This window comes from Lodderomyces elongisporus, chromosome 7, assembly GCF_030384665.1.
Source record: "Lodderomyces elongisporus chromosome 7, complete sequence".
Lineage (NCBI taxonomy): Eukaryota > Fungi > Ascomycota > Pichiomycetes > Serinales > Debaryomycetaceae > Lodderomyces > Lodderomyces elongisporus.
The window spans coordinates 807,093-819,476 of NC_083679.1; the positions used below are offsets into that span (position 1 = coordinate 807,093).

Genomic DNA, 12,384 nt, shown 5'->3' on the forward strand with positions numbered 1-12,384 from the left:
GTTCTTCAGCAAGAGATTTCAAATATTACATGGAACCATTGGTTAAAACAGTCAACATATAGCAATCCATATGAAGAACTATATGAAACTCTATTGCAAAGCTTGGTTTTTAGCGTACTTGAAGTATAGAATGAAAAGTATCAAGAAATAACTGCACAGCAGTAAAATACAGGTTACTTGTTAATTTTAACAATTGATAAATATATATATATATATATATACATAATTATTCTAATATATAACATGGTGCAATAGTCGGTCAGAAATTGGAAAAGAAATATAAAAATGAAATTTGAATAAAGATATTGCTATTGAAGTATACATATGATATTTTTCGGACATCGTGTCTATTGCTGAGAGAAAAAAAAAACACAAACAAATTGCACATCTAAAACATAATTGTCGACTGTTAGGATAGTCTAACCTACTATCGTGTTCACCTAATCACGTAAATAAGCTGGTGGTGGTGGTGGACCCGTTGGTCGTTCGAAATTGTTAAATTCGTTCAGACCAGCTGAATTCACAACACCATCTTTGGCTTGTGGTGTTCCAACTTCCTTGCTGTTTCCATTAATAGTAGTAGTAGTATTATACCCACCGTAGTCACCGTAGTCACCATTAAGCGTGTACGGTGAATTGTGATCGTATACACCAGTCTGTGCAGATTGCTCAATATCACGAGCTCTTTGTTTTCTTTTGCGTGAACGGTACCACAAGTATATGAAGAGCAATATGATTGGAACAAGAATCAACAACATCAAAAGCCATCTGCGATCCCAATCTCCATCATCCTCGTTTCCATTGGAACCGCCACCATGTGCATGAGCAGCATATGCGCCAGCACCAGCTGCACCCCCAGCGGCTGTTCCTGAACCCCCTCGATAAGAACTAGATGAACCCAGACCTGAACTATGACTTGATGAGCCCAGACCTGAACTATGGCTTGATGAGCTCAGACCTGAACTATGGCTAGAACTGCCACCACCAAATCTCCCCCATCTTTTTTGTAGTGGAATAATAAAAGGAATAATCATTAGCTAGAGTGTGAATTGATGAAACTGTAATCTCTGAATAAATTTAGCTTTTAGTTTGCATAAAACAGCCGTCCTGGTTCCTTTATATACAAACCTGCAATACTTATGGCTCCAATCCCTGTGTTGATTTTGTTATCACCAACCGGCATCTACATTCTTTTTTTGATTTTCATCAAATTTTTTTTTTTTTTAAATCATCTTGCATAACTCTGATCTTTCTTGTCTTTCCACAATTTGTCTTTTTCCTTTTTTTGAGCCAGAGATGGGGGAGTCGCTGTGACTTTGTGAGTTTGTGAGTTTCTATGGTTGTGCGAGGCTTAGCATTTGGCAGCGAAGAGAAGGAAGCGACAAAAACAAAAAAATTTTAATTCAATTTACGAGCTTTTTCCGAATGACGCGTGGCTTGGCAAGGCGCAGGGCTTGATACTTTGATGCTTTGATGCTTTGATGCTTTGATGCTTGGAAAACGGTATCGGCAGTTATTAAAGCAGCTCGTTCTCAATTTTGATACAGTTTTTGCTCCACCCAAAACTTTTATGACTTCTTGATTATTCAACGATCAATCAATGGGCTCAGCTATAACAATTAATTATCGGTTACCTTATGTTTACATTTTTTCTTTTTTTGAAGACGAAACGAGTTGCATGGTTTAGGTTTTTTATATCCGTTACATAAAGATTATATCTCCGCTACAGAATCAACAAAAGAAAAAAAGAACAAAACAAACAAAACAATTAATCAACCTTTGGAAAAAAAATTACAATGTTTTGTGGGTTATCAATCTTTGATAAATCTGTTCATTAAGACAAACTAGACTCTGAAAATGAAACATGGAAATTGGAAGTGGAAATTGTGAATTTGTTTAATCAGAGAACTATATGTATATATGTAAAGAGGAGAATGGAGGATTTTACTACTCGCAAATCATCTAGTATAGGCTGGTGGCGGTTCCATAGGTTCTTGAGAAGTATTATGTGCAAAATTCATTTCAGTTGTTGTAACAATTGCATCTCCAACTTCTTCAATTTCTATATTGCTATTGTGTCTAGTAAACATATTGCTATTTACCATGCCACTTTCAATAATTTCTGTAGATGCAGCAAATGCTTTAGTAGTTACCTCCAGGCCAGTTTGAAGCTGGTGTTTGGATTCAAAAACTCTTTCGTGATTCAAATTTCTTTTCAAGTGACAACCAGCAACTTGTTTTCTTCTTGTGTAACGACGATGGCAGTAATAAATCAATGAAATCAAAAGGGGTAAAAGAATTAACAACATTAATAGCCATTTGTTATTCCAACCACCTCTATTATGGCTTGGCGCAGCATTGTTTCCATAAGAAATAGCATCACTGGAGGTATATGCAGAAATAGACGTGGCTGTACCGACAGCAGAAGCAGAAGCAAATGCTGAAACAAATGCTGAAACTGAAGCAGATACAGCAACAGAAGCTGTTGTTGCTGTTGTTGTTGCTGTGCGTTTCAGAGTCACAGCTGACGCTATAATAGATGGGTTAAAGTCAACTGAGCTAGAATCAGAACAATCTGAATCCAAAGATCCATCTCCAGAGATATAATACCCAGAAGGGTCCAAATAAGGGGCGCAATAACCATTCGGATAATACCCTGTAGGGTCTAAGCCAGTGGAGCCTGACCTGGAGGATGAACCATCCCCAGAAAAAACTGAGCTAGAGTTTTTGTAATTATTCAATCTTTTGCGTATTGAAACCAAAGGTATAATCATTGTTTGAAAAGGAAGTTGGTGGTTTGCAAAGTAATTTATCACTTCAACATGGATAAGAGAATCTTCTCAGTATACATATATATATATATATGTGTGTGTGTGTGTATCTCTATGTCTATATACATATCTACAAACTCTAGCTAGATTTCATTCATCTTTACCCTCTTGTAGTGCCTTCGTATCTAAGCTTTTGAGATGTAATGACACTTCAGATCATATTGTGCTTATCAGGCTGCGTGCAATAATGATATTCATTTACTATGAAGGGTAGAAGGAAAGAATACCAAGAGAAGCAAGTGAATTATATTAAGTAGATGGTCGTGAAATGTGAAATGTGAAATGTGAAAAGTGAAATGTGAATAGTCAAGTGGTGCCACAAGCAATGTTCTCAGTCGGTAATCGGCGGAAGAAAGAAAACTCATATTTGCAAAAATTTACGAGGTTTCAATATATTGATAAAAAGAAGTGTTTGGGAATGAAATGTAGAATCCGAGGCCAAGAAAAATGAGTCTGACGTTATCCATGCTTTGGTGGTGTACCTTACATGTATTCTTTACACCAACTGAATTTGTGTGACCTTGAGATAAAGTTGAACAATGTAAATGTATAAGCAAGTATACAAAGTCTTCTTTACGTGATACATTTTGATTTTCATCCCCGATAAGAGCAAGTGGCTAGCCAATGAGAATTTCCCATCATAAAGACACTCCTCACCCCCTCTCCACAAAATAAAAAAGCAAAATGATAAAGAAGAAAATGATAACTTGTTTTGCAATCATTGCTGTATTCTCTATTGTCAATGTTCAATGTGGTCACGAGCAAAATTCAAAATTTTTGTTTGTGATAAACTCGGTCCGAGAGGGTCACGGGAGGAGAGCGTGGGGGGGGGGGGGGGGGACTTTGCAAAACTTTTCTTTTTTTTTTTGGTTTTTTTACGAGATTTCTCGGTTTTAAAATTTTTTCTGGTTTTATTTTTTATCTTTTTTTTTTTTTGCTTTAACATCGGATTTATCCTTTTAGAAGACAATTTTGCATCCATAATCCCGGTTGTATAAATCGGATTGTACAAAATAAGTCAAAAGTGAAGCACAATAGAGAAACAGGAAACATGACCAAAACAAGATGCAACCACCCACTCTATATCCAATTAGTTACAGATAAACCGATCAATTCCACAACTCCAACACCCCCCCTCCCCTTCAACTTTTTTTTACCCTCCTTCTCCCCCCCCCCCGCAAAGAAAAATAAAAAAAGATTCCAAAGGTATAGCAAGCGGAATGAAGAGTGCTTATGTTAATCTAAAATAAATCTAGTGGATTAATGAATTGACTATATGACGCAATATAAATTAAAAGTAACAAAACACTTTTGAAGATGCCTCTTGCTTTTTATGTTGTTTTTTTTCCTTCCTTCCTTTAGGTACTTATCTGCGATAAGCAGGTGGTGGTTCTGTAGGCAATTGTAATTCACCAGCCGCATTCCGACAACGATCGTGTTCAATCTGGGCTTGACAATATTGACAGCTATTAGCACCATTTGTAGCTATAGTTTCTGCACCTCTCTGTATGGGTAACATATTCATCTCTAAATCGTTTGATTTCTTAGTTTTTCTATACGAAAGCCAACCTTTGAAACCACCTAAAAACATTAGAAAGAAAGGTATTAGCATAACTAACAACCATAGTTTGTTCAAATTGCTCATGAAGTTCTTTGTACTTGTAATGTTTAAGAATGAATGAACAACTACAAAAAATGAAAAAAAAATGAAAAAAAAAGGATCATAAAACAATTTGAAAAACGAATTTGGGTGTGTAACAAAAGAGTAATCGGGAGAGGTATTGAGAAAAGAGTTGAAGTCTCTCCAAAAAAGAGCAACATCATTAATATCAAGATCAATGATTGAAACTACCCATTGTATTTATACTTCCTTCGTGATGATCATGCCTCTGTAAAAACCACGACTTTGGTGTAGTGAGTCTACCTTGCTTCGATCCTTTGTTCTGTTTTGGTGTCATTTTTTCTCTTTCTTGGTTCATCTTTGACTTCCTCGTACTTTAGCCATGCAAGAGTCACCAGATTCTTTAATCTTTATCTTTACAAAATCAATCTCAACCCCATTGGTTCAAAATCAGCACTGCCGAATCACCAACATTTCTCATACTATTATCGAAAAAAGCGGAGATAAGTCATGAAAAACTCAACCACGGTGATAATGCCAGAATAAGCTCAGCAATCCTCCTCTTTCTCTATTCCTTTTTTTTTTGGACTATTATTAGTATTATCTGTTTATGAAAATTGTCTTCTTTGTTTTTGTTTGTTTTTTTGCTTCTTTTATTGGCAAGAGAAAGCGAAGTTTGGAGTTCACTGCACTGATTTTATTTCTTGTCGCGACATATGAGAGATTGCTAATTCGACTTTAGAAATGCTTAACTGCAATTTTGTTCCTTCTTCAATATCAATTTGGTTGAAATTGACCAATAATCTCGAGAATGGTTCTTAATCATTTGCTTGCAAAATTTTAATTAAATAGCTAGCTACAGTTAGAAATGAAAACTTCTATGTATCCATGACAACTTGGTTTGAGTTCAATTTCTTTCCTGCTGTTTTTTTCCTATTTTTATTTTTCTTTTTCTTTTTAAATGATTTTGGTACTAAAATAATTGAAAAGAATGTACCATTTACGTTTAAAATAGAATGACCACCTTCACAAAGAATTTTTTTAAAGATAAAGACAGAGAAACAATCAATAGTATACGACATTGCACCAGCTAAATACAGATACTGAAACATAGCAAGTCCTCAAAAACTATTGTTCATTTCATAGGTTACCAAACAAATCAAATTGGAAAACCTTAAGCCGCACGCATTCCTATTTTTCTCTATTCCTTTTGTATTCTAAACCCTCATCACCAGTATTTACTTTTTTTTTTTTTTTATTTTTCCTCTTCTTATTTATTCTTCTTTTGCAACATCCAGGAAAACCCATTAGTCCCGACCAAATTCCACCAACCTTGCTGTAAAACCAGATTTATGCAAAAAACCCCATTGATGAAGCACCCATTTCAAATTCTCACATCAAGCACAGATGGCAAACTTCTTATAGCGTCTGCATCGTCACCATCAAACGAATCTAGTCTTCTTCTTTTGCTGCCGGAGCTGGGAGATGTACTATGTCAACAAAATGTACCACAGCCCATTTACATCAATTATCTGGAAACTGGACCCGATAAGGTCCTCATAACAGCTGATGTTGATAAAAACATTACCATATATAAACTTGAAAACAATGAGCTTCACCAATTGAAACAGCAACCAATGCCGAAAAGACTTAGTGGCATCTCAATACTCAACAGTGATGCAATAGTTTGCGACTCATTAGGGGATGTCTACCAAATCACAATCGACACTCAACCAGCAGTGAAAAAAGAAGACTTGAAACCACTTTTGGGACACACGAGTCCTCTCACTGCAGTGGTTGCAGCACAATACAAAAACCCGCCTAAATCGTTTTTGATAACCAGCGACCGGGATGAACACATACGAGTTTCAAACTACCCCAAGTCGTATGTCATTAAAGGATTCTTGTACGGCCATACACAATTCGTATCGCAAATTCATTTGTTTGAAATATGCAAAGAGTCAAGACTCGTGTCCGGAGGCGGCGAGGGCAAGTTATTTTTCTGGGACTGGTTTAGAGAGGTTTTGATTACCGAATTCGACTTGATGCCATATGTTGAAGAATACCTCCACGAGTTTCATATAAAGAAAAGTAGCAAAACCAAAGAAGAACAAGATGTACAAAAAGAACAAGAAGTAGAAAATATACAACCCAAATATGAAATTGGAGTGCAAAAGATTGACTCTATCGAAGGTGAGGATGGTGTTTTTATTGTGACATTGGTTGAAAATACTTCATGTCTAGTTGTGGTTCATTTCACCGATGAGGCCAAACACGCACAAACAATTCAACTTGCTGCTCCCGCAGTGACATTTGCCATTGTTGGAAACAAATTGTTTGTTTCACTCGATGCTGAAAACGATAATATATTAACAATTTACAAATTTGTTGATGGACAGTTTGTAAATGACGATGAAGCACAATCAAGCATTGCTGAAAGAATTATACTGGCCAACCCCATTAACGTTGAAGACAAGAGCAAGTTTGCACCATTCTACAGTATCAACCAGCTACGCAAAAGAGGAAACAATTACAGTTAGGATAAATAATCTCAAACAATAAAAAAATAAAACCAAAAAATCAAAAGCAAACTTATAAAAAAAAAATGGACATACCATTTCTTTTTGTACTACAAAATTTCTATTTTTACTATATCTTGTAGAATCCCATTTGATTATACATTTCTCTGAGAATTTGAATTGTTTTGAATTTCAAACTAGGTAAAATTAATATTGCTGAAGTGTAATGTTAAAGCAAAAGAAAGAAGGAAAAAAAAGAAGAACCAGGTAAAAAAAACTGGGTCAAAAAAATTATTCCCACTAGTTTTCTTTTCTCTTTTCTCTTTTTTATTGTTTCTTTTCCCTTAACCCTCTTCTTCCTCAATAAAACCTCCTTGTTTAGCCAATGAATAAAGTAACGAGTTTTTGTCACTTAACAACACCTCGGGAGTGTCAAACTCTGCAACTTCACCCTTCTCCAATACCAAGATCCTGTCTGAGTCCAAGATGGTATTCAATCTGTGAGCAATAGTGATGATGGTCTTATCCTTAAACTCTGTTCTGATTGTTTGCTGCAATATCTTGTCGGTTTCAACATCAACTGCTGCAGTGGCTTCATCCAAAACAAGTACATTTGAATGGTTAAGCTTGAGAAGAACTCTTCCAAGACACATGAGTTGACGTTGGCCAATAGACAAGTTGGTACCACCCTCAGAGACTTTAACATCAAGCGCACTATCACTTTCAATCTCCTCGCGTGTCTCTTCAAACATTTTCAATACATGATCTTTCAAGTGTGAAAGATCCAAGGCTCTCCATATTTGCTCATCTGAATACTCCTCAGTAGGATCCAAATTCGATCTAATTGTACCTTCAAACACTTGTGAATCTTGCGGAATAATTGAAAGCTTGTGACGCAAATCAAAGAGACCTATCGAATTAGTCTTAATGTGGTCAATATTTATATCACCTTGAAATGCTTCAATGATACGGAAAAGCGCCAAAGTGATTGATGATTTACCAGCACCAGTTCTACCAACAATACCAATCTTTTCCTTTGGCTTGATATCAATATTGATGTTCTTCAAAACAAGTTCAAGCTCAGGCCTATACTTTGTCGAGTAATTATTGAATTTGATTTCACCTTCAGAAGGCCAGTTTGTAGGTGGTACATGCCCAGGAATAACTGCTGGTGCTTCAGACTTTAAACGAGAATATTCAAGACTTCTTTCAACAGAAACAATATTGGTTTCAACTTCAACTGTCATACGAACAATCCAGTTGAGTGATTGTGTTACTTGCAAAGCATACGAAACTGACAAACCAACCATACCTGCAGTCAAGTGACCCGAAGATAATGTCAAGATGGACAAACCAGCAGAGCCAAGAATGATTATAGAACCAAGAAACTCTAACCTCACAGCAAGCCATCTGTTTGAATTGATTGCTGGATGATAAGCTTTCAAGTTTTGATCAACTCTTTCTCTATTAACAACTCTAAACCTCTCTTCTTTACCATACGCCCTGATTGTCGAAACACCAACAAGTGACTCTTGGAAATTGGCAAATATAGGAGATCTAGTCACCGAATCCAATCTCTTCAACTCTCTTGAAGTACGAAGATAATACTGTTGGTAATAAACGTACAACACACCCAATGGCAAGATCAAAAATACAAATTGCCATGTTGAAAAGCAAATCACCGCAATCGTCAAACTAACCTTGATAGCATTACTAAAGAACATGTTGAAAACCCTGCCCAATACTTCATCAATCTTGTAGATGTCATTAGAAAATCTATTCAACACTCTACCGATAGGTGTTGTTTCAAAGAAACTCATTGGTGCACGAATCACACTCACAGCCATATCATTGTGAATCTTTTTAGACCCCTGTATAGTACACAATATCCAAAGTGTAATGTTTTGAATCAATGACGACGAAGAATAACCAATACCCAACAAAAAGTAGATACCCAAGTATTTCCCAACGTTTGGGTTATATCCATATTTTGTATTAATTTCTGACCAATGTTCCAACCAAAATGTCGAAGCAACATTGACCAAATAAGAAAGAATGGCACACCCTAAAAAGATCATCACATTGATTGGGCCACACGCTTTAGCATACTCCAAGTACACATCCCATTTAACTTTACCTTGCTCAATGTGTTCTTTTCTAGCCTTTGTGTCGGCATCTTCAGCATCAGCTAATTCTCTTTGTTCTGCAAGATACTGTTCTGGATCACGCTCATCTTCTGGTATATAAGACACTTCAGAAGCACGTCTCAAACTAATTCCTTCAAAGTCACAATCGGAGTCGAGATTTTGTGTGTCGATATCATCATCTAGCACTTCGTATTGATCCTTCTTGGGAACTTCACCTTCATTGATTGGAGTACCAGCAACAGCCTGCTCGCGCTTGGCTTCACCAACTGTTGGAGTTGCAGCTCTAGAAGGAGTTCTTGTAGGAGTATCCTCCTTCTTTTTACCAAACTCATCAATCAACTGCTTCAACTTGGAGTTTGGTTGCTCCATTATATCATCGTATGTGCCTTGCTCAATAATTCTTCCACCACTCACCATTTGCAAATTATCGGCAATACTCAAAACTCTAATATTGTTTGTAGCCAAGATCTTACATTTTGTACGCAACAATCCGTTGGGACCCAATACGTGATCTGTTAAATGTTTCCCAACGTGTTCATCAACAGCACTAAGCGGATCATCGAGTAAATAAACATCAGCACGTGCATAAACAGCTCTTGCTAGTGATAACCTAGCCTTTTGACCACCAGAAAGAGAAATACCTTTTTCTCCAACTTCGGTTCTATCGCCTTTAGGAAGTATTGCCAAATCAACAGTCAAGGCACAAGCTTTCAACACATTTTGGTAGAATTCAGGGTCGTACTTGTGGCCGAATAAAATATTGTCCTTAACAGTTCCATTCATGATCCATGGCACCTGTGATACATAAGCAACTTTACCATGCAATGCAACTTCACCATCGAGTTTATACAAATCACCAAGGATGGCCTGAATTATAGAGGATTTACCAGAACCAACCTTACCAACAATACAATCCAATTGTCCCTTTCTCGAGCTGAGGTTAATACTTGATAATGCAACTTTGTAATTTTGTTCACCTTGAGCTTTGGACCACAAAAAGGTACCATTTTTGATTGAAACAGCTACATCACCAATGTTCTTTGCTGGTGGTAGCTTGCTCACCGCATTACTTTGCAACTCGGAGCTGGTCAAGTACTTTGTCAATCTACCAACTGCAACTTGCGCTTCAACAATATTTGTAATCACCATTGGTACAACAGCAAGTGGGAATGACAAAAGGTTGAAAAGAGATAATGCTGGAAAAACCAAATCAGTTGACAAACTTCTCTTTTGTGTCCACACAAACACGGCAAAAGTTGAGCAACTAACCAAAAATGGTGCCAAGTTCCAAGTAAAATTGGAAACTGCCATAAAGACACCCATTTTTTTCAAATTCAGCAACTCCAAATCATTTCTGACATAGTTTAACCTATTCAAATATGGTGTTTCCCAAGCGTACAACTTGAGCGACTTGATATTGTTCAAAATCTCATTGATTAATCTGGACCTCTTATCCTTGTATTTCATTTGAGTCTTTTGCAAGTTTCTTTGAGTTCTTGCAATTACAGCATTCAAAGGAATCATAATAATCATAATCGCTACACCTGCCCACATAGAGTTTCCAATCAATCCATGCAAGGAGTATAAACATATGATAATTTGGAAAGGTCCCGACCAAATAATTTGCAAATTCTGTACCAAATCTTGTAATCTTTGCACATCAACCGACATCAAGTTAACAATGTCACCAGTTGAACTTTCTTGTTTGGACTCGTTCGACAAGACAAGAGATTTGTCATAAACGGCAGAGGATAATGAACTTCTAATCTTCATCCCTAAATCAAATGCTCTTTGGAAATATTGGTGCAAGCAAGCAGTTTGCACAATGGAAACAACAAACATTCCCACAGCAATTAACAAACCTTTGGTCAATGGTATTGGTTCGCCATGTTTAACCGATTGCGTATAGTCGTTAACAAACTTTATCAATAATCTCAACAATTGTGGTTGAACAAATGCAAGACAATCCTGGGCGCCTTTAAACACACCACCTAGCAAAAACTCCAATCCAAATGCATTGCTTACTGCCCAAAACAAGGATTTGCCGCTTGCTGGTTGTTCATTCCAAAAGTGATTAAAGTCTGTAGTGGTCTTGTTTGCCTTTAACAGTTTTGGTAAGGGTGGTAAATCATGTTCAGTGAGGAATTGGTGGTATCCTTTTTTCATCAACCCGCCAATCCAGTCAAATGTGATTCTTGAAAATACATTTGCTCTGTCGTATGGCGATTGTCTCAATTGACTAATACGGTCAAGTGGTTTCATTGGTAACAACGATTCAACCAACAAAATTGCGAAAGCGTTGACTGTTCCCAAAATGAGCAATGTTGAATAGTGCAGGTTGAATTGACTTCTCAAGTGCAAGTTAATGTCTTTTCCTAAAAAGAAAATGGTCTCAAATAACCAATAAAAGAGCAAAACACCATTGGGGATGGTGGATTTAAACTCTTCTATGTAGTGGATAGCCAAAGCCACAATTGTCGATGCAACATTCAATACCAAGGAAGTGAAAATAATTCCTTTTGCTGGGCCAGTAAACGTAAACACCAATCCAACTAAAATAGCCAACTGGATCAAAACTAGTGATAATTTGAAATAGAAGCTCCACGTGATTCTATTTCCTGAAGTGATTTTCTTATTTTTGAGATGCACAACTTGGTATGTTCCAACAACAATCATTAACAACGATGCAATGCTAAACAAGAGGCCAGTAAAACACGGAGTTAAGTCATTGTATGTATGAGAAATAGGACCCCATGTCTCATGTTTAGTTGTACACTGAAGCCAGCTAAATCCATCTAGGAAATTGACATCCAGTGTAGTTTCATTGTGGGACTCTGCACCATCAGTCAATTTATCAATAGGTAAATGTTGAGATTGAGACAAAAGCCACGAGTGTGAGTCAAATAGACTCGGCTGGAATTCCAAGTGGTTATTGTGCTCCATCTTCAACTTTTTAATAAAACTCAAGTACCCTTTAATTTATCTTGCAGTAACTAACAAGTTCTGAATAAAAAGTGGAAGCTAGATAAAACTTAAAGTCTATAGTCTAGACGAGGGAAAGAGAAACGTCAAAAAAGGAAAAAAAATAAAATAAAATTGATAAAGAAAGTCGTAGTATTTGATGTTCTTTTTTCTCTTTTCTTTTCTTTTCTTTTCTTTTGTTCTGTTTTGTTCTGTTTTGTTTTCTCTCTGTTTTATAAGCTTGCAAGTAGTTATAATTGATATTTGTTTGAAGTATCTACCTCCATATATATATGTATATATAT

At 36.5% G+C, this 12,384-nt stretch overlaps 5 protein-coding genes across 5 annotated transcripts; 1 reads left to right on the forward strand and 4 right to left on the reverse strand. All coding sequences in view use genetic code 12, as the record gives it.

The window, feature by feature from the left end:
• Positions 1–440: 440 nt before the first annotated feature.
• On the reverse strand, positions 441–1,034 carry PVL30_005228 (uncharacterized protein; the record flags this gene model as incomplete). The annotated part of the gene is made up of 1 exon (XM_001523625.1): positions 441–1,034. One exon carries the CDS (start codon positions 1,032–1,034, stop codon positions 441–443), a length of 594 nt encoding a protein of 197 aa, XP_001523675.2.
• Positions 1,035–1,958: 924 nt separating this feature from the next.
• PVL30_005229 (uncharacterized protein) lies at positions 1,959–2,774 on the reverse strand (the record flags this gene model as incomplete). Its single annotated transcript, XM_001523626.2, has 1 exon — positions 1,959–2,774. One exon carries the CDS (start codon positions 2,772–2,774, stop codon positions 1,959–1,961), a length of 816 nt encoding a protein of 271 aa, XP_001523676.2.
• A 1,423-nt stretch (positions 2,775–4,197) lies between these two features.
• PVL30_005230 (uncharacterized protein) lies at positions 4,198–4,422 on the reverse strand (the record flags this gene model as incomplete). Its single annotated transcript, XM_061119669.1, has 1 exon — positions 4,198–4,422. One exon carries the CDS (start codon positions 4,420–4,422, stop codon positions 4,198–4,200), a length of 225 nt encoding a protein of 74 aa, XP_060975652.1.
• A 1,400-nt stretch (positions 4,423–5,822) lies between these two features.
• On the forward strand, positions 5,823–6,992 carry TRM82 (tRNA (guanine-N(7)-)-methyltransferase non-catalytic subunit trm82; the record flags this gene model as incomplete). The annotated part of the gene is made up of 1 exon (XM_001523627.2): positions 5,823–6,992. One exon carries the CDS (start codon positions 5,823–5,825, stop codon positions 6,990–6,992), a length of 1,170 nt encoding a protein of 389 aa, XP_001523677.2.
• Positions 6,993–7,315: 323 nt separating this feature from the next.
• YCF1 (ATP-binding cassette glutathione S-conjugate transporter ycf1) lies at positions 7,316–12,061 on the reverse strand (the record flags this gene model as incomplete). Its single annotated transcript, XM_001523629.2, has 1 exon — positions 7,316–12,061. The coding sequence occupies one exon, from the start codon at positions 12,059–12,061 to the stop codon at positions 7,316–7,318; it is 4,746 nt and encodes a 1,581-aa protein (XP_001523679.2).
• Positions 12,062–12,384: the final 323 nt, after the last annotated feature.